The sequence below is a fragment of the Felis catus genome, chromosome B4 (assembly GCF_018350175.1).
Source record: "Felis catus isolate Fca126 chromosome B4, F.catus_Fca126_mat1.0, whole genome shotgun sequence".
Lineage (NCBI taxonomy): Eukaryota > Metazoa > Chordata > Mammalia > Carnivora > Felidae > Felis > Felis catus.
This window is the reverse complement of record NC_058374.1, coordinates 64,743,968-64,765,138: the sequence shown is the minus strand read 5'-3', so window position 1 is coordinate 64,765,138 and position 21,171 is coordinate 64,743,968. Positions and strand designations below refer to the sequence as shown.

Below are 21,171 nucleotides of genomic sequence, written 5' to 3'. Positions count from 1 at the left end.
TTACTTTTCCTGCCCTTCTCCTAATGTTCATCTGTTTTGTTTCTTAAACTCCACAAGTTAAATCATATGGTATTTGTCTTTCTCTGACTTATTTCGCTTAGCATAATACACTCTAATTGCATCCACATTGTTGTAAATGACAAGATTTTGTTCTTTTTGATGGCTGAGTAATACTCCATTGTTTACCACATCTTCTTTATCCACTCATCAGTCAGTGGACATTTTGGCTCTTTCCATACATTGGCTATTATTGATAGCACTGCTATAAACATCAGGGTGCATATGCCTCTTTGAATCAGCACTCCTGTATCCTTTGGATAAATACCTAGTAGTGCAACTGCTGGATTGTAGGGTAGTTCTATTTTTAATTTTTTGAGGAACCTCCATACTGTTTTTTAGAGTAGCTGCATCAGTTTGCATTCCCACCAGTGGTGCAAAAGAGTTTCCCTTTCTCTGCATCTTTGCCAACATCTGTTGTTTCCTGAGCTGTTAATTTTAGCCATTCTGACAGGTGTGAGGTGGTATCTCATTATGGTTTTAATTTGTATTTCTCTGATGATGAGTGATGTGAAGCGTCTTTTCATGTGTCTGTTAGCCATGGATGTCTTCTTTGGAAAAGTGTCTATTCATGTCTTCTGCCCATTTCTTCACTGGATTGTTTTTTGGGTGTTGAGTTTGATAAATTCTTTACAGATTTTAGATACTAACCTGATGTCATTTGCAAATATCTCCTCCCATTCCACTTGCCTTTTAGTGTTAACTGTTTTGTTCACTGTGCAGCAGCTTTTTATCTTGATGAGGTCCCAGTAGTTCATTTGTGCTTTTGTTTCCCTTGCCTGTGGATATATGCCTACTAAGTTGCTGTGGCCTAGGTCAAAGAGATTGCTGCCTGTTTTTTCCTCTAGGATTTTGATGGCTTCCTGTCTTAAATTTAGGACTTTCATCCATTTTGAATTTATTTTTGCATATGGTGTTCCAGTTTTATTCTTCTGCATGTAGTTGTCCAGTTTTCCCAACATCATTTGATGAAGAGACTTTTTTCCTTTGGATATTCTTTCCTGTTTTGTCAAGGATTAGTTGGCTATACATTTCTCCATCAAGGATATTAGCCATGGGTCTTTCATATATGGTCTTTATGATGCTGAAGTATGTTCCTTCCATACCTACTTTCTTGAAGGTTTTTATGAAGAAAGAATGCTGTATGTAGTCAAATGTTTTTTCTGCATCTATTGAGAGGATCATATATTTCTTGTCCTTTCCTTTATTAATGTGGTATATCATGTTGACTTATTTGTGGATATTGAACCATCCCTGCAGCCCAGGAATAAATCTTACTTGATCATGGTGAATATTTCTTTTAAAATATTATTGGATTCAATTTGCTAGTATCTTGTTGAGTATTTTTGCATCCATGTTCATCAGGGAAATTGGTCTGTAACTCTCCTTTTTAGGGGGTCTTTGTCTGGTTTTGGGATCAAGGTAATACTGGCTTCATAGAATGAATTTGGAAGTTTTCCTTTCATTTCTATTTTTTGGAACAGTTTCAAAAGAATACCTTTAAATGTTTGGTAGAATTCCCCTGGGAAGTCATGCTCCCAGGCTCTGGACTCCTGTTTGTTGGGAGATTTTTGATTACTGATTCAATTTCTTTACTGGTTATGGATCTGTTCAAAGCTTCTATTTCTTCCTGTTTCAGTTTTGGTAGTTTACATGTTTCTAGGAATTTGTTCATCTCTTCCAGAGTGCCCAATTTGTATTTCTATGGTATTGGTTGTGACCTCTCCTCTTTCATTCATGATTTTATTTATTTGGGTCCTTTTTCTTTCTGGTAAGTCTGGCTGGGGGTTATCAATTTTATTAATTCCTTCAAAGAAGCAACTCCTAGTTTTGTTTATCTGTTCCACTATTTTTTGATATTGATATCATTGATTTCTGCTCTAATCTTTATTATTTCCCATTTTCTTCTGGTTTTGGGCTTTATATGCTGTTCTTTTGCCAGCTCCTTTAGATGTAAGGTTGGGTTATATATTTGAAATATTTCTTCTTTCTTTAGGAAGGCCAGGATTGCTATGTATTTCCCTCTTATGACCACCTTTGCTGCATCCCAAAGGTTTTGGACTGTCATGCTTTCATTTTCATTGGCTGCCGTGTACTTTTTTATTTCCTCTTTAATTTCTTTTTTTTTAATGTTTATTTTTGAGAGAAAGCATGAGCGGGGAAGGGGCAGAGAGTGGCAGGGGTAGTAGTATTGGGACAGCAGAGAGCCCAATGTGGGGCTCGAACTCAGAAACCACAACATCATGACCTGAGCTGAAGCTGGATGCTTAACTTACTGAGCCACCCAGGTGCCTTGGTGTCTTTAATTTCTTGGTTAACCCATTCATTCTTTAGTAGGATGTTCTTTAACCTCCAAGTATTTGTGGTCTTTTTTTCCTGTGGTGATTTCAAGTTTCATAGCATTGTGGTCTGAAAATATGCACAGTATGATCTTAATCTTTTTGTACTTGTTGAGGGCTGATTTGTGACCCAGTATGTCATCTATTCTGGAAAATGTTTCATGTGCACCGGAGAAGAATGTGTATTCCGCTGCTTTTGGATGAAATGTTCTGAATATATCTGTTAAGTGTCCATCTGGTCTAGTGTGACATTCAAAGCCATTGTTTCCTTGTTGATTTTTCTGCTTAGATGATGTGTCCATTGCTGTAAGTGGGGTGATAAAGTCCCCTACTATTATTACCAATCAGTTTATGTTTGTTTTTAATTGATTTATATATTTGGATGCTCACAACTTGGGGGCACCGCTACTACTTAGATCAAATTTACACAAAACTGTTGAGCTTAAGTTCTACAGGGTTTTCTTTGTTAGGAGAGAAAGCAAATTCAGCAAAAATAATCAACTGAACCCTTACTATTGAAACCTGGGGATTATTTATGGCCTCTCATCTGGTCTTATAAAATCAACTCTCTCTACCTAACCTTACATTTCTACTCCAAGTCCAAACCCCAGAAAGAAGAAAGTCTTGAAAAGAGTAGCCAGGCTGTGTGAGCAAGAATCCTTTAAGACTAGGACTGAGGTGTACTCCATTGTGAACATTTGAAGGTGACCGTATCTGCTCTGTGTATGGCAGGGTATGTGTGCGGCAAGAGGGACATAATGGTGTATTCTGAAAATTTTCATCTTCCCTATAAATTATATATAAATGCCCTGGGTTCTTTTCTGAGGTAACCAGAGGATAATCAGTTGAATATGGGGACAAATCATGGTTAGTTAATGCTGTGAATATAGATTGCCAAACTCTTGGCAGGATGGGAAATACTTATAGAATTTTTTGTCCTACAACTTTTTGGGGGGTGACTTCTCAGCTATAACCTGGGATTTGAGGCATGCATCTAAGAAACAGGCATAATATTTGGTACCTTCCTTTCAAGAAGATCAAGATTACATAGGTGAACTCTCTTTGAATACTTGGATAACTATATAGCTGTAAGAAGTTTTAAACATGTTTAAAAGTGTGGTGGTGGGACATAAATACACATAAAACAACTGTTTACTCTGTGAGCCAAGGATAGCAAAGGATGACTTCTTGTCATGAAAAACCACCAATGAAATTTCTTTTAAAATCAAAAACAAAAACAAAAGCAAAAAAACCCTCTTAGCTCCATTCATATTTTTGTCAAGCTGTCTAATCTTGTTCCTGTCTTTCTTGTTCATACTTCTCAAAAGGTAGGAACTCTACAGTCATGGCCTCCACTTCCTCAGCTCACCTCTGTCTGACCAACATACACCAGACTCTGCTCCCTCCAAGACTAGCAGAGACATCCCAGGTGCCATACCCACAGGTCACTGTTCAGTTCTTGTATCCCTGGACTTCCCTGGGTACATCTGACTGTGCTGACCTCATCCTTCTTTGGCATTCCTTCTTCCTGTATTGCCTCACAATCAACTCTCCCGGTTCTGCGGGTGTCTCTCCAGCAACTCCTTTCCTCTTCTCATCAGCATCTCCTTCCCCACTTTTTCCCTCCTCAGCCACATCCAATCCATCAGGTAAGACCCATAAATGTTCACTAAATAAATATTCATAAACACATCACAAGTAAATGTGTTTAGACATTATACAACAATCCATTGGCAAAACATGAAGTTATCAGTTCAAACATGGAACCCCATTAACAGATTAAAAGCTTTTAATCTTTATATGTGAGAAAACAAGGTAAATGATATCTTACTGAACATATAGCTGGAGGTAGGTCCAAGTAAAGACCTTACCATTCCTCGTAAGCCAGTCTGCCCAACAGATGTGTAGGAATTTAAATACTTCCCTGTCAACTTCTGATGTCAAACCTCATTCCTGTTTCAGGTCCTCTGCACTTGCCCTTTCCTCTGTTTAGAACATTTCCCCAAATTTTCCTCTTGCTTCCATAACACACTTCATTAGAGTCTGTGCTTAGATGCCATTTCTTCAAGTATCTCTTTGCTTCCTCACAACCCCTTGAGACTTCCTACCTATTCCAGCACCTTGGTCCTTTTGTCGTTTAATAGCACTTATTCCTGCCCAACATTAAATTTTTTCCCCCACTCATTTTATTGTCTGCCTCCCACCCTAGAAGGTAAATTCCATGAATAAGGGAATTTTGTTTTATTTACTAAGGAATCCCCAGTATCTGGCCCAAAGTAGGTGCTCACTAAATCTTTGTTGAAAAATGAACAGAAGAAAAAACAGTAGGGAATGAATAAAGACAATGTAAGTGTGGGCTCCACCACTGTTACCTACCCAGGTAGTGACCACGGTGCCAGGTCACAGACACATCTGAGTGAATGGGCACGGAAATACATGATAAGTTTCTGAAGCAAGTCAAGCAGCAAGTACACTTGCTAGTCTTGAGGAACAAGCAGGCAGGAAGTCTATGGCCCAGGACTAGTGAACTTGACTCATCAGGATACCACACTTTCTCCAGGACAAAAGAGTAAGTCTCAAAGGGAAGATGGTGGGCAGTCCAGGAGATAAGGGATCTTATAGAGGTCACGGATATTCTAGATGCTTTCTGGGGGAAAAGTGAACAAGAGATGTCTGACTTAGCAAAAATGTAAATCAAGGGAAAATTTTTTAAACTTTCTTCTTGGCACTCTTCTCTATTCCTTTGCTCTTCTACGGGGTGGGTGGACAGTGACGCGTGACTTTACGCTAGCTCTCCATTTTCCCTATTTATGATCCAGATTTTACCTCATGACCTAAACCTGGCAGTCATGTAAATCCTAACACTATTCCAATGTGATCACACAATGGTGTTTTCCTCTTGAAAACAGAAGTACAGGGGCGCCTGGGTGGCGCAGTCGGTTAAGTGTCCGACTTCAGCCAGGTCACGATCTCGCGGTCCGTGAGTTCGAGCCCCGCGTCAGGCTCTGGGCTGATGGCTCAGAGCCTGGAGCCTGTTTCTGATTCTGTGTCTCCCTCTCTCTCTGCCCCTCCCCCGTTCATGCTCTGTCTCTCTCTGTCCCAAAAATAAGTAAACGTTGAAAAAAAAATTAAAAAAAAAAAAAGAAAACAGAAGTACAGTCAGCCAACCTGGGAGCCCAAAATAGCTAGTCAGTTAATAAGCCCCAGTTATATTCTCTTCACTTGTCTCCACCTTCACTGATTTGTCACTCACTGGACAGCAGGGATGTCTGTGTTTACAGCAGCACCAGCTTTATACCTTTTCTAATGCTAGAAAAAATGCAGACTCCCATGCTCAAAGTTGTTTTGTTTTGTTTTGTTTCATTTTGAGAGAGAGAGAGAGAGAGAGTGAGAGAGAGGGTGAGTGGAAGCAGGGGAGAGGAATGGGGAGGGGAGGGGGAGAGGGAGAGACAGAAGGAGTGAGGGAGGGAGGGAGAGTAGGAGAGAGGGAGAGAAGGATAGAGGGAGAGAAGAAAAGAAGGAGAGGAGAGAAGGAGAGAGGGAGGGAAGTCATGATCTCACAGTTTGTGGGTTCAAGCCCCGTGTCAGGCTCTGTGATGACAGCTCAGAGCCTGGAGCCTGCTTTGGATTCTGTCTCTCTCTCTCGCTGCCCCTCCCCTGCTTGCACTCTGTCTCTCTCTCAAAAATAAACATTAAATTTTTTTAATAAAAAATTAAAAATAAATTTTAGAAATGGGCGTGTAGGTGGCTCAGTAGGTTGGGCGTCAAACTCCTGGATTTGGCTCAGGTGGTGATCTTGCGCTTAGTGGGATCAAGCCCTCTGTCAGGCTCTGCACAGATGGCTCAGAGCCTGCTTGTAATTCTCTCTTTCTCTCTCTCTCTCTCTCTCTCTCTCTCTCTCTCCCCCTCCCCCTCTCTCACACTGTCTCCCTCTCTAACTAAATAAATTTAAAAAAATGTTTAAAAATTTTTAATAAAAAAATTAGAAATAAAATTAAAATCACCTATAAAACAATCTGGTAGATATAATCGTGGTTAACGTTTTGATGCATTTCCTTTAAAACTTTTGCATAATATGTATCAGGATTGGCATTATTCTAAACATTGTGCTCTTTAAGTAATTTTATGAAATTGTGGCACCTAGGTGGCTCAGTCAGTTGAGCATCTGACTTTGGTTCAGGTCATGATCTTGCAGTTCAGTTCGTGAGTTTAAGCTCCACGTCGGGCTCACTGCTGTCAGTGCAGAGCCTGCTTCAGATCCTCTGGCCCCCTCTTTCTACCCCTCCTCTGTTTGTGCTCTCTCAAAAATAAACATTAAAAAAATAAATTTTATGAATTTATTTCTAAAGAAGAGTTTGCTTCAATTTTTTCTCAATTATGCCAGGGTAGATGGGGTTTAAAAGATGATTTTGATATGTGATTGAGCTATTTAACATTTTATAGGGGTTGGTAATGCTCAAGGACATAATTTCTCTAAGAGTCCAATAAATATGAGCACAGCCATTTCAAATTTCTTCACATAAACAAAACTTTCCACCCAACAAGAGTTGGCTCCTGATTCAAAGGAGACTTATTTTCAGCTGATGTACCATTTTCTCCTGCAGGCTGAGCTGATTTATTGTTCAGAGTCACTATCTGCCTTTCTAATAAGGTTTCTAATAGCCTCTTAAATGCTGTTCACTTTGGAGGATTTTCAACTATTAGCTGAATGATGCCTCATGCTAGATGAAACTCATGAATTTTAAGAAGCAATTGGGGTGCCACAATTTGGTTCTTTCTTTAAAAACTGGCGATACAGTGTTCAACAGAAATGTAATGCCAGAAAACACACACACATTGCCCTCATAAGATTCCCCTCTCCCCCATGCCACCCCACCCCAAATTGCCTTTGCTAGGGAGAGGATCAATGTCATTTTTGGTTTAACTCATGTAAAACCACAGGATTTATGGTTTTAAAGCATCATGTCTGGGAACAATACAGCCCACACTTACTTAACACCCAACATGATTTATATGATCACCAAGGAAACCCTGAGACCTTCCTAATCATATATAGTTTCACAAACACAAGAAATTTAAGTGTTTTCATTTCAGTAGGGTGTACACATTTTCTGAAATGAACTAGAAGATCAAAAAGAAAATAACAAGCTGTTAGACTTCTCAAGGGAAGAAACTTCCCTACTTAGTACCATGTCATCCAATCAATTCTATTTAAGAAACATTTACCAGGAATGTTATGTCACATGCAGATAATAAAAAAGAGTTCGAAAGCTATCCCTTGCCCTCACAGACGTCACAGTCTAACATACTGGTTCTTAAAACGTGGCTCCTGGGCCACCAGCATCATGGTATTCTCTGTTAGAAAACTTTTAACTGCCAACTCAATTTCTTTAGTAGACTGAAGGGCTAGTCAAATTTCTATTTCTTCATGGTTTATTCAGTTTGTCTTCCAAAGAAATGTGTCTGTTTTATCTAAGTTGTTCATAGTAACCACTTATTATCCTTTTAGTGTCTGTAACAATCCTGATACTGGAATTGTCTCATTCTTGATCAGTCTCAACAGGGACTTATCAATCTTACTATTACTTCAAGGAAGCATTTTATTTTCTCTATTGTCTGTTCTCTAGTGCATATTTTTCACTTTTATATTTTTTATGCCTTTCTTTCTATTTACTTTTGGTTTAATTTCCTCATTTTCTAAATTCTTCAGGTAGAAGCTCAGATCATTGATTCTAAAACTTCTTTTCTAATGTAAGCATATAAAGCTGCATATATTTTTCCAGTTTTATAGTTTTTTAATGGCAGAAGAGTATTACAATACCAATTATTCCATCATGGCCAGGACCAAAATTCTTTCACGGAACTCCCTCCCTCTAAGTGCTTACTTAAAAATCAAATTAAGAACCAATGTGGGTGGGGGCTGTGCTAAATTGGTGATAGGCAGACATTGTTGGGATGAGCACAGGGTGTTATATATAAGTGATAAATCACTGGGTTCTAATCCCAAAACCAATACTACTCTATGTGCTAACTAACTTGAATTTAAATTAAAAACAACAACAACAACAACAACAACAACAACAACAAAATAGGGGCACCTGCATGGCTCAGTCAGTTAAGCAACTGGTTCTTTATTTTGGCTAAGGTTATGATCTCATGGTTGGTGGGAAAGAGCCCCAAGTTGGGCTGTGCACTGACAGCATGGAGCCTGCTTAGGATACTCTCTCTTCCTCTCTCTCTGCCCCTCCCCTCTTGCTCATACACATGCTCTTGCTGTCTCTCAAAATAAATAAGTAAACTTAAAAAAAAAAAAGAACCAAAGAAATAAACCAAATGAGGGGGGAATAGGTCCCCACTATGGTGAACACGTAAGTTTATTGAGCACATACAGAACTCATCAGAGAGTACAGCTGAAGAGCTGTGTTTTCAGTGAGTAATTCCTCTGATACTTGCTTTCAATCCAGTGAGAAGAGCTATAATCCAAAAGTCCATAATTTTCAGTGTAAAGAAATTTATGGGAAAAGTGCAGCTAGGCAGATTTTGCCTCAAAAACTCACATACACACCACTTGCACCCAGCAATGCAAACCACTTCCTTTTCCTTCCCCTACAGGGATGTAAACCCCAACAGCTTCCATTCCATTAATAAAAACCTTTCCAGGACTGGTAAATTCTCAACTCTTTCCTACAATGTGTACAGAGCACTATACTAGGTGAGATGCGATGAAATACAAAGCATAATCCATGCTCGAGACAATTTAAGGAAAACAACAAAAAGAATTTGGGGTGGTTTGGATTCTGTAAATGTCAAATGTCAGAATTCTCAGTCAAAACTGTACCACAAAATTGCCAATGAGATACAGTGAGCAAAGGACAGTTTTTTCGGTAAATGGTGCTAAGTCCAATTGATATCTACATGGCACAAAAAATAAATCTTGACCCCTACCACACATCTTTTACAACATCCATTTCAGAGCAATCACAGACCTAAATGTGAAAGGTAAAACAATTATAAACAAATAAACAATATGCTTCTATAAATACTGTAGGAAATCATCTTTACTACCTTCAGATAGGCAAAGGCTTTTAAAAAGAACACAGAAGCCTAACTTTAAAGGATAGAACTGAAATTGAGCATTGCTCATGAAAGGACACCAGTAAGTATAAAAAAGAAAGCATTACAGGAAAAACAAGTATTTATAAGTGAGTGCTCAAAGAACTAGTATTCAGAATACATAAAGAATGCAGACCAAAAAAAAAAAAAAAAAGACAATCCAATTTTTTTTTTTTTAAATGGGCAAAAGTCTTGATTGGGAACTTCACCAAAGAAGGTCTCCAATAAGCATATAAAAATGATTAACCATCAGAGATACATGAATTAAAATCACAAAATGATACCACTGGACACCTGTCACATGGCTAAAATTTTTTAAAACCTACGGAGAATACTGGCAAAGAAGTGGAACACCCAGAATATTCACACACTACAACCAGTATGGAAAACTTTTAGGCTAACATCTCCTCAAGTTTAACGGATGTCTACCCCATGACCCAATAATTCCACCAAAAGACACGTACAAAATGTTCATAGCACCATTCATCATAATAGTCAATGCCCGTCAATGGCAAAATGGAAATAAACTACTAATCACAATGAACAAAATTACTGCTACAGTGTGCAATGGATTGGCCACAAGCTTTGGAAATGAATGATCTTGGACATGAATTTAGTTTACCATGTAGGACTAAATATGCAGATATGAGTACAAAACCTCAAAAATCTGCTTTCTCCATCTGAAAAACAGGGTCATAACCATCTTACAAGACAATTCTGAGGATTAGAAATAATGTGCCTATAAAGCAAAGCACTACGTCTAATAGGTGTTCAGTAAACAGTAAGACTGGGATTTAGGCAACAGCACTTCTATCACTCAGGATCAATACCAGTCTTTTTTATACATAAACTCTTTTCCTGTAAAGATAATGTTCCACCTGACCTGCCAAACCAATTTGTAGCATTGCCAACTCAGTCATCGGTGAAACTATACAAGAACCAGGTCATGGCATTTTATTATTCAGCTACTTTATAAACCCACATGCAATTGCAGCTGTCAGTTCTAATGCCAGAGGATCAAATGAGTTGGAAAGATTAAACAAATGGGCAGGAGAAATGCCAACAAGTGTATAAACTGGATAGGAGTCCAACTGGTTCAGTTACAAAGTTGATCCTTAGAGAACACTAAGTGCACTGTATGCACTCTGAAGAGAAGCACGTGCAGGTTACAATGCCCAAAAAACAAAAGAATGAAAATGGGGACAAAAGTCCCTTATTATTACTATGGTTGTGAGCATAATCCTGAGTCTCCTTTAGTCTTAAAAATAAGTCTATTCATACTTGTCGTTAGAGAATAAAACATATAGTCCTATAGTAAATCTCACTTTGACTTCTTTTTAGTATAAAATATGTGTATACGTGTGTGTGTGTATAAGATCTGGTATTTCGTAGCAACCAGATCCTAAATTTTAAAGTTATAATAAATATTAGGAGAAATGGCTATTTCTAAGTATAACACATAGTCAGTAATATTTTACTCATTTATAAAGAAAAGTCAGGATATTAACTTGTATTGCCATCTAAACTAGTAAGGGGAAGGCAGAGGCAGGGCAAAGAAAAAAAAAATCTTCTGAAATCTTGAAATCTAATTAAAACATTTTTTTTCATTTTATTTATTTTTAGAGAGAGAGAGAGCACAAGTGGGAGACAAGGTAAGAGAGTAAGAGGGAGAGAGGGAGAGAGAGAGAGAAAGAGGGAGAGAAACTCAAGCAGGCTCCATGCTCAGCACAAAGCCCGACACAGGGCTTGATCCTATGACACTGTGATCATAACATGAGCCGAAATAAAGAGTTGGATGCTTAACTGACTGAGCCACCCAGGTGCTGCTTGAAATCAAATTTTCTGTCCAAAATAACTCCTTGAAGAGTAAGGCTCCAAACTTTTATATTTTGACTTTATATTCATACACCCTAGCTAGTTCTAGTCTATTAAAATTAATTATTATGCCTATTAAGTTTTAAAAGTAAGATATAGTTAAGAAATTATGAGTATTTCAAAGTACTCTAAACTCAGTTCTATTCATTCCACAAGAAAGGTCAGTAGTCCATCTTGGTGCAAGTCAGTGACATAGGGGCTCTATACAATGGGAATGAAGAACAAGAAGCTTTTTCTTTCTTCTGTGGCGGAATTACAGGGAGAATCCCAGTCCATTTCTAACCTAGTAAAACAAAGAAAAACTTTGGCCAAAGCCTTGTGAATCTGTTTTTTTCCCCAGGCACCATATTTTTATAGCCCATGCTTGATTTATTTTGTTGCATGGATCTAGTTTTCCATTTACATGAGGTTGTACATAGAAGAACCAACCTTAGTTAGGGGAGTCCTCTTTCAGTTTTCTTCAATGAACCATTTATTTGCAAAAGTTCTACAAATTCCACTCCAGTTTATTTCTCTAAATAAAGCAATGCCCCCCACCTTTGAAAAACAGCAAGTGCATAGACTGCCTGACACACAGAAGTAAAAGTTTAAAAAAATGTGAGATCCATAAGTTTAAGCCAGCATTGCACCCAACACATTTGTTTAAAATCCTAATTCAGTGTTTTTCCTTAAAATTCTAAGGTCAGGCTATATGATAAATCAAGAATATAAGTACAGTGAGATTTCCCCCACCCCAGGCACTTTGCGAGATAGTCTTTAATTAAATATGATGGTGTCCTCACTTATTTATAATCCAAAATATTGAAAAAAATTTAAATATCTAACAATAGAGGACATGTTAACTAAAGTAATACTTTTTGACAGAATCATACAACTATTGAATTTTTACTAAGAATTTTTAGTAACATGAGATAATTCCATGTTACATGGGAGGGGATCCACATAAAATAGGATCCCAACTGGGGCACCTGGGTGGTGGCTCAGTCGGTTAAGCGACCAACATCGGCTCAGGTCATCATCTCACGGTTCATGAATTCAAGCCCCATGTCGGGCTCTGTGCTGACAGCTCAGAGTCCGGAGCCTGCTTCAGATTCTGTGTCTCCTTCTCTCTCTATTCCTCCCCTGCTCGTGCTCGCTCTCTCTCTCTCTCTCTCTCTCTCTCAAAAATAAATAAAGATTTTAAAAAATTTTTTTAAAATAAAAATAGGACCCCAACTCTGTAAAACAGATACAAAGAAACATACATCAAAATGTTGGCAATAGTTACACCTAGACGTTTATTTTCTTATCAAGAAAAATCTGTTTAAAATTGTTTTTCTGAACAAACACATTTACTTAAAGTGGCTTTTCAGTTAACTACAAAAGACCAGGAGAACATTATACCCCAATGACAGAAGGATCTAGTGAACTGGACTTCAGATCCTAGTATGTAATTTCAAGAAATCCTTAAACTTGCACATTGCCAATGTACCTTGCTAATGTTTTAGTAGTAGAGAGAATTTTATTCCCAAATAACTGATGACTAAGAGAATATTAAGTACACAAATAAGTTCTAAGAAATTGACTAAAGTATAGTTTTTATGTATTAGAAACCAAAGAAGGGAAGAAATGGAAATTAGAAATAGAAGGAAAAAGCTTAACATAAAAAGTCTCAGATCAGAAAGGTCAACAGTTTCACTCAAAGCACAGCTTACATTCACCACTCTCAGAGAACATTGCTATGCCATGAATCCTACAGAGAAAGGTCATTACCTCAAGGAATCACATATGGACCATAAAGTACATTATGTCCTAAAACCACACCACAAAACCATTCTAAACAAGAGCTGTGATAATTTCAGTAGTGAAAAAATGACTTATCATTTAATAGTACTCAAAAAGACAAAAACCAGTTACTTCATCTACTCACCTACTTTGTATATTCAAAACTTCACGTTTTTAACCTGAGATACCTCAGAAATAGAAATTGCAAAAATAAAATACTCACAGCCCCCCATAAAGGATCTTTTTCCAACAACATCCAGTGCTGCCTTTTATTCTTCTGATCAATCATACTTATTTCCTGCTTGTGGAGGAATTATTTGTATCTATAATTTATGGGTAAAACCTACAGGTCTGTATTTAGACACCAGACACGCACACATCCTCCATTTGACATGAAGAACTAACTAATGGGAAGTGCAGAACTAGGTTTCATAACTCTTCTAGCACTGATGCAGTTTCAAAGACCTACGCAAGTACGGCATTTCAAAATTCCATGAAGGTATTTCAAAATGCAGTGAGAGAGCTCTTCAATACTATGGTGGAATGGGAAGGATGGGCCCAAGGACATGTGATTTTACTGTAGTTACAGCCTTTAGATTTAAAACAGACTATCCTTTAAAAATAGGTTTTAAAAGGTCTTAGAAATTGTTTTCATATTCATTAGAAGTCATAAGAAATGTCGAATAGCGAAAGACAGTGAAAGAGTGTTTAAGCTCTCTGCCTCTCTGGAGCAAAAGACCCTTCTATTCCTTTCCTAGGTCACCTAACAATCCCAAATAACTTCATAAAAGCATCAGGATTTTAAAGGAGATAAGGGGCCAGGGGCGGTACCTAGATGGCTCAGCTGGTTGACCATCCAACTCTTCATTTCGGCTCAGGTCACAATCTCAGTTTGCAGCTTCGAGCCCCACGATGGGCTCTGTGCTGACAGCATGGAGCCTGCTTGGGATTCATTCATTCTCTCTCTCTCTCTCTCTCTCTCTCTCTCTCTCCACCTCCCCTCTCTCTGCTCCTCCCCCTATTTGCTCGTGTGCACTGTCTCTGTCTCAAAATAAACTGTAACAAATAAAAAATAAATAAAGAAGGAAAGTTGCGAATGAGCCAATTTCTCATCCTTGCCACGCTTATAAGGGAAAATTACTGAAGTCCATGCTTTACTTCATAATTCACACAGACATCTCAAACACCCAGGGGCGCCTGGATGGCTCAGTTGGTTAAGTGTCCGACTTCGGCTCAGGTCATGATCTCGCAGTTTGTGAGTTCAAGCCCCGCACTGGGCTCTGTGCTGACAGCTCCCAGCCTGGAGCCTGCTTCAGATTCTGTGTCTCCCTCTCTGCCCTCCCCCACTCACACTTTGTCTCTGTCTTTCTCAAAAATAAACAAACATCAGAAAAAATTTAAAAACACCTAATTGTTTACTACAACATGAGTTCAGCATTTACATAATAATCCCAATGTTAATTTCCGTTTCATGTACTATTTAGATGTTGTTGTCAGCATCAAAGTCTAACACCAAGACTAAGTTCACTTCGCAATATCACTTTTTCAAACTACTATGTGTCTGAAAGAATGACAAACTGAAAATTGTAGATTACCTTAAAGAATTTGATAATACTTGAGGAAATTTTGATGCATAGAAAAAGCATTTAATGTAGCTTATGAATCAACAAGTGCAATCATGGAGGAAGCTACTTGGCAAAATACATTAAAATCACAAAGTCTTAGAAATCCTCTCATTATATGGATGAGAAAACTGAGGCCAAGGGTGCTAAGGTAGGTGTAGACATACTGACATCAGGGAGACAAGCTATAAACATTCCAGATCTTCTTACAGACTTTTTAAAGTACATTTCTGAATTAGTTCTTTCTCAAACATGCTGTTTTCTGTGTACTTTCAAGGAGTGGTGATTTTCAGGGCAAGTCACGTACTGGCAACAATCTCTTGCTGTCAGTGAATATTATTATCAGCTTTGAAAGCTGATCTCTATGAAGTGAAAGATAAAGAGAAATGGCATGTTCATACAGTAGTGGTGGTATCCAACTGAGGACGAATGCTTTGCAAACGTCACCGATCCAAGCCACCCTCCCCACCCAGATCAGCCAAGGGTTGGGGTGTCCTCTGCAGAGTCAGGGTAGGTTTGCACAGGAAGTGTTGGTGTATGTACTCAGTCTTGGGTGATGAAGTCAAATGAGGATGTCAGCATTTTTGGTTCCCTTCAAACTGACCACATGCCAGTGAACTATTGCCTAAAATTGCAACCATCCTCCTCCGCTATGTTACCAAGGCCGGAAGGGTCCTAATGAGTATGGTGGCTCTGGTTCTTGACCTTTTTTTTTTTTCAATGTTTTTAGCAGAGTAGTAAGCAAAGAAAAAAGAAAATTCGTACAAAATATTTTCTGATAATTTGACCTTGTATAATGAAGATTTTTTTAAATTAATCTTTATAATTAAGCCTTCTCATTACTGTTCACTTCAGATATTATGTGGCTATAGTTGTAGAAATGGGTTGCAAAAATTGCACTGAAATAACATTCCTCTCATAAATGTGTGGGTTTTTTTTCAGTTTGGCTGTTTATATTTTATAAAAACAGATTTATGTGTCTTGGCTTTAAATCAAGTGATTTTGATCAATTAAGTCATACTCTAGATACTAATTAAATTTGAAAGTGGCTTTAGAAACCATGATTATCAACCAATGTGTTACAAAGCTAAAATTAGTACCCTACCTCCAAAAAACATTATGGGGCTAAAAATAAATCTTTAGAAAAGCAAAAAGAGCTATTTATTTGCTCCTAACACCATCATCCTATGCCATGTCTTGATAAAATAAAAATTATCATCAGTAACTACAGCTGTATACTTATGTGTCCTTCTCATAACGACCATAACAAAGGTGTCAGGGGCCCCATTTTACAGATCGTAAAAGTGAAAAATAATGGTAAGCAGCTCCCAGCAGAACTGTGATTCAGACCCTGCGTTGTTTAACTTCAAAACCTGGTCTCTAAAATCCAAACGTCTGCTTAGTCTCCCAGAGACTTCTTGAAATTATTAAGCTGGTACAAACTAAGAAAACTTTTTACCCTGTCTGCGCTTTCTTGTATTTAACTCCAAGCTCAAAACCTAAAACTGTTCATACCTGGTAAACTTCCCCTTCCTACTTCATGTGACCTTTTCATAACCAAATTCCCCAAAACTTTTTTTTTTAATCTACTTGGAAGCCAATATTTGACCAATGATCCTACAAAAGTAGGATCATTTTGAATAATTCACCCCATAGCCCACCCAAGCAATAGTCAGTTTTATCTTAGTTTGATTATTGGTCACGAAAATGGGAAGAGCACATTTGTCACTTTCTCAAGGTCACTTTGAGCTAGAAATATAATTCTGGTTTAAGGTCTGGTTGCTAAACCACGCTTCCTCTGCAGTAGCGAGCTACCATTGGTAGACTGGTCGCTAAGAAACGAAAAACAACAAGAAGTATGAGATATTTCAAATATTTTTTTTTTTTTTTTGCTGATCTCTTTCCTCTACTTGTCCCTCCTCTATATTTTTCCCATTTCATATATATTTTATATTGTGATTATGGGAAGAAACTCCAACTGCTTTGGCAAATAAGGAAAAAGCTTATTCCTATTTCAAACATGAAGCAAAGTTTCATTTCCTTTTATTAAAATATGGTATATAGCCTCAAAAAGTATGACATTTTTAAAAAGCATCATGTTAAATCCATTTCTTTTAAATTTTATTGGTACAGACCATTATCTTTTGACTTATAACTTTAAGACAGTTCACTAAGAAACACGTAGCTACCGACACATACGGGAATTGGCACCATAGAGGATCTGGTCTGAACTCGCACTGCCAACTGAATTTCTGTGGTGATGGATATGTTCTGTATTTGTGCTATATAATAAGGTAGCCACGTGAGCACTTGAAACAAGTAACCAGGGAATTAAGTTAACATCATTTTAGTGCATTTAAATTTTAATTTTAAAATATTTTTTTTCAACGTTTTTTATTTTATTTTTGGGACAGAGAGAAACAGAGCATGAACGGGGGAGGGACAGAGAGAGAGGGAGACACAGAATCGGAAACAGGCTCCAGGCTCTGAGCCATCAGCCCAGAGTCCGACGCGGGGCTCGAACTCACAGACCGTGAGATCGTGACCTGGCTGAAGTTGGACGCTTAACCGACTGCGCCACCCAGGCGCCCCTTAAATTTTAATTTTAAAAGCAACCAGTGGCTGACGGACAGCTTAGGCCTAAGGTCTGGATATCTTTTTTTTTTAACTTTTTATTTTGAATTATTATAGATTCACAGGAAATTGCAAAAATAGTACAGAGAGGTCCAGTTTCCCCTAATGATTACATCATATTATATTACTATAGTACAATATCAAAACCAGGAAACCGACTTTGGCACAATATGTGTGTTTAGTTCTGTGCCACTTTATCACTGGTATAGATCTGCATCAGCACAACCACAATCACGACACTCAAGGATTCTGCCATCACTAAGAGCTCCTTCATGTTAGCCATTCCTCGTCATCACCAACACCTTTCTCTTCACTGTTCCTAACCTACGGCAGCCACTATTCTGTTCCCTATTCCTATCATGTAGTCATCTACAGAACACTGTATGTAGTGGAAACACACTGTGTGTGACTGACATTGGCTTGTTTCATTCAGCATAATGGTTTTAGGACCCTCTTGGGTTTTTCCGTGTATCAATAGGCTGTTCCTTTGTACTGCTGTGTAGAATTCCATAGTGCAGTTGTACTAAAGTCAGTTCAGCCATTCACATGTTAATGACCATTAAATTGCTTACAGTTTTTGGCAACGACAAATAAAATTGCTATGAACATTCTTGTACGGTCTTAGTGTGGATCTAAGTTTTCATTTCTCTGGGATAAATGCTCAGAAGTACAACTGCTAGATTGTATGATGAGTGTCCACACGTGCCTATCCTCATTTATCATCTGAATATCTTCATGTTGTTTGCCCATTTTCTAGTGAGATTGTTAGGGTTTTCGTTTTCCTGCTCAGTTTTGAGAGGTCTTTATATATATCTCCTAGATAGAGTTCTTTGTCAAACATTAGGTTCTCAAATATTTTTTCCAGCCTATAGCTTGTCTTTTTGCCATTTTAACAGTCACACAGCCAAAAGTTTTAAACTGATGAAATCCTACTTATCCATTTTTTGCTTTTATGATTTATGCTTTTGGGATCATGGTTAAGAACTTTTTGGTAAGTCCTAGGTCTAGAAGATTTTCTCCTAGGTTTTCTTTTAAAAGTTTTATAGTTATGGGGCAGCTGGGTGGCTCAGTTGGTTGAGTGTCTGACTTCGGCTCAGGCCATGATCTCACAGTTCGTGAGTTTGAGCCCCACGTCGGGCTCTATGCTGACAACTCAGAGACCGGAGCCTGCTTCGGATTCTGTGTCTCCTTCTCCTTCTGCCCCTCCCCACTCACGCTCTGTCTCTCTCTCTCTCTCAAAAATAGACATACATTGTTTAAAAAATTTTTTAAATAGTTTACAGTTTTGTGTCTTAACGTTTAAATTAATGGCTTATTTTTGGGGCGCCTGGGTGGCGCAGTCGGTTAAGCGTCCGACTTCAGCCAGGTCACGATCTCGCGGTCCGTGAGTTCGAGCCCCGCGTCGGGCTCTGGGCTGATGGCTCAGAGCCTGGAGCCTGTTTCCGATTCTGTGTCTCCCTCTCTCTCTGCCCCTCCCCCGTTCATGCTCTGTCTCTCTCTGTCCCAAAAATAAATAAACGTTGAAAAAAAAATTAAAAAAAAAAATAAATTAATTAATGACTTGAGTTAATTCACACATATAGTCTAAGGTTTAGGTTGAAGTTATTTTTTTTTCCATAGATATCCAATTGCTCTAATATTATTTGTTTAAAAGACACACTGTATTACTTTTGCACCTTTGGCAAAAGCCCCCTACTTGTGTGGGGCTAATTCTGGGTTTTCAATTCTGTCGCACTGACCTATTTGTTTCTTACTCTGACAATACCAGTCTTGATTACTGTAGCTACATAATGTCTTAGAGTGATTCTCCCCGCATTATGCTTCCTTCTCAAAACTGTTTTTTTTTTTTAATTTTAATTTTTTAGCTGTTTTGGTTACTTTGCCTTTCCATGTAAATTTTTAGGATAATCTTATCTACACCCATAAAAAAAATCTTGCTAGAATTTTAACAGGAACTGTATTAAACCTACATACAGCAATTTGGGAGAACTGTCATCTTTATTAAGAGTCTTCCAATCCACGAACACAATATGTCTTAGATTTTTATTTCTTTCTTTTATTTCTGTCATCAGCACTTTGTAGTTTTCATGGGTATATCTTATAAAAACAACCCAAACATGGGGCGCCTGGGTGGCGCAGTCGGTTAAGCGTCCGACTTCAGCCAGGTCACGATCTCACGGTCCGTGAGTTCGAGCCCCGCGTCAGGCTCTGGGCTGATGGCTTGGAGCCTGGAGCCTGTTTCCGATTCTGTGTCTCCCTCTCTCTCTGCCCCTTCCCCGTTCATGCTCTGTCTCTCTCTGTCCCAAAAATAAATAAAAGTTGAAAAAAAATTTTTTTTAAATAAAAAAATAAGTAAAAAAAAAAAAACAACCCAAACAATGACCCAGAAATAGCTTATAAATGCTACCAAAATAAAAAGTGATAGGCCAAACAGGTTTTGGAAATCAAAGAGATCTGGAGTAACTAAAATTAAAAATCAGGAATCGCATAAACACATTTATTTGGGGCAAATAAGCAGATTTTGCTGAAAGGCTGGCTTCACATAATTTACAAAGAAATAAAAAGGCACCACAGGGAATTTTGCAAGTAAAACTGTAAAAAGGACAGATTGGAAGCTTAAAGGATAGAGTACATACCCTCTAGTTATATGCAGCACTTCTTCCCTTTTTTGATTATATTTCTTCTATGTATCAAACCTGTGCATTACATGTGCATGTTATCATCTTCTAAACTGTTGGTCATGAGCATCATGCCAGGGAAGTTTGACAATGGCATCTAGAAGGATTCTTCTAAACACATGTATCATGTCATCTTATCCATACTATCCATAATTTCCCTCCTGAATAGGTCACTCCACCAGACTTGGTAGGGTATGAGGAGAGTAAGGAAGACAAACATAAAGAGAAGAATCAAGGAAAGAACAAAAAAGGAGGAAGCACATTACTAGTCAACTTGACAACTACTTACATGTAGGAGAGTGAAAAACTAAAAGTAAGGGAAAGTAGTGCTGCCCCATTTTTACAAATGATCAAATTAGAGAAAAAATATTCAACTTATGTTTAACAATATCTTATCAGTATTATTAAGATAATGTACAACCCAAACCAGAGGTGCGTGGGTGGCTCAGTGGGTTAAGCGGATCCAACTCTCGATTTCGGCTCAGGTCATGATCTCACGGTTGTGAGATTGAGCCTGGTGTCGGGTTCTGTGCTGAGCATGGAGCCTGCTTGGGATTCCCTCTCACCTCTCTCTCTCTGCCCCTCTCCACTTGCTCACTCAATCTCTTTCAAAATAAATAAACATTAAAAAAAAAAAAAAGATTATAACCCAAACCAAAAGCATTCAATCAAATGTTCAATTCTAAGTAAAAATAGGAACTAAAGGTCAAAGATTTAATACCAGTCAGATTCTATTAATTTTAAAATATGCCTGTAAGCCGTATTTAAACTCTGTTGAATCACTATTGTAATAAAGCACTAAGTCTGATTTTTTTTGTTTTGATGGAGTTCCAATGTGGATAGAGAAAAATTTACTAACCTAAGTGCTTTACACATTCAGGAAGCCACTTATGAGCCTGTATGAGCAAACTTCATACATAATTTGGGTGAATAAGCAGAACCAGAGGGAGTTTCTGCCATCGGTCTTGTCCTCTCTTACCAATCTGGAAACAGCTGCAAAAGCTCCAAATGGTAGAAAATCTTGGGAATTCTTTCCCCCCACTATTCACTTCTGCCTCTACCACAATCATTTCTACAATGCAGTGAGTT

At 38.1% G+C, this 21,171-nt stretch overlaps 1 protein-coding gene and 1 long non-coding RNA gene across 9 annotated transcripts in view; one reads left to right on the top strand and one right to left on the bottom strand.

Moving 5' to 3' along the window:
- Positions 1 to 21,171, bottom strand: part of FGD4 (FYVE, RhoGEF and PH domain containing 4) — a 245,031-nt gene that overhangs the window by 158,503 nt on the left and 65,357 nt on the right. Inside the window, exon 1 of one of the 6 annotated variants that reach the window (XM_019834798.3) lies at positions 13,372 to 13,564. The exons of the other annotated variants lie outside the window; for them this stretch is intronic. Within the exon in view, the coding sequence (XP_019690357.2) occupies positions 13,372 to 13,381 (10 nt within the window). The 5' untranslated portion in view covers positions 13,382 to 13,564. Of the gene's footprint in view, positions 1 to 13,371; positions 13,565 to 21,171 lie in introns of those variants that run through there. 6 annotated transcript variants of the gene reach the window in all.
- Positions 3,807 to 21,171, top strand: part of LOC109501520 — a 35,526-nt gene continuing 18,161 nt past the window's right edge. For all 3 annotated transcript variants that reach the window (XR_006600634.1, XR_002743840.2, XR_002159642.3), the window contains exon 1: positions 3,807 to 4,045. This is a non-coding gene — a long non-coding RNA (uncharacterized LOC109501520). The remainder of the gene's footprint in view (positions 4,046 to 21,171) is intronic.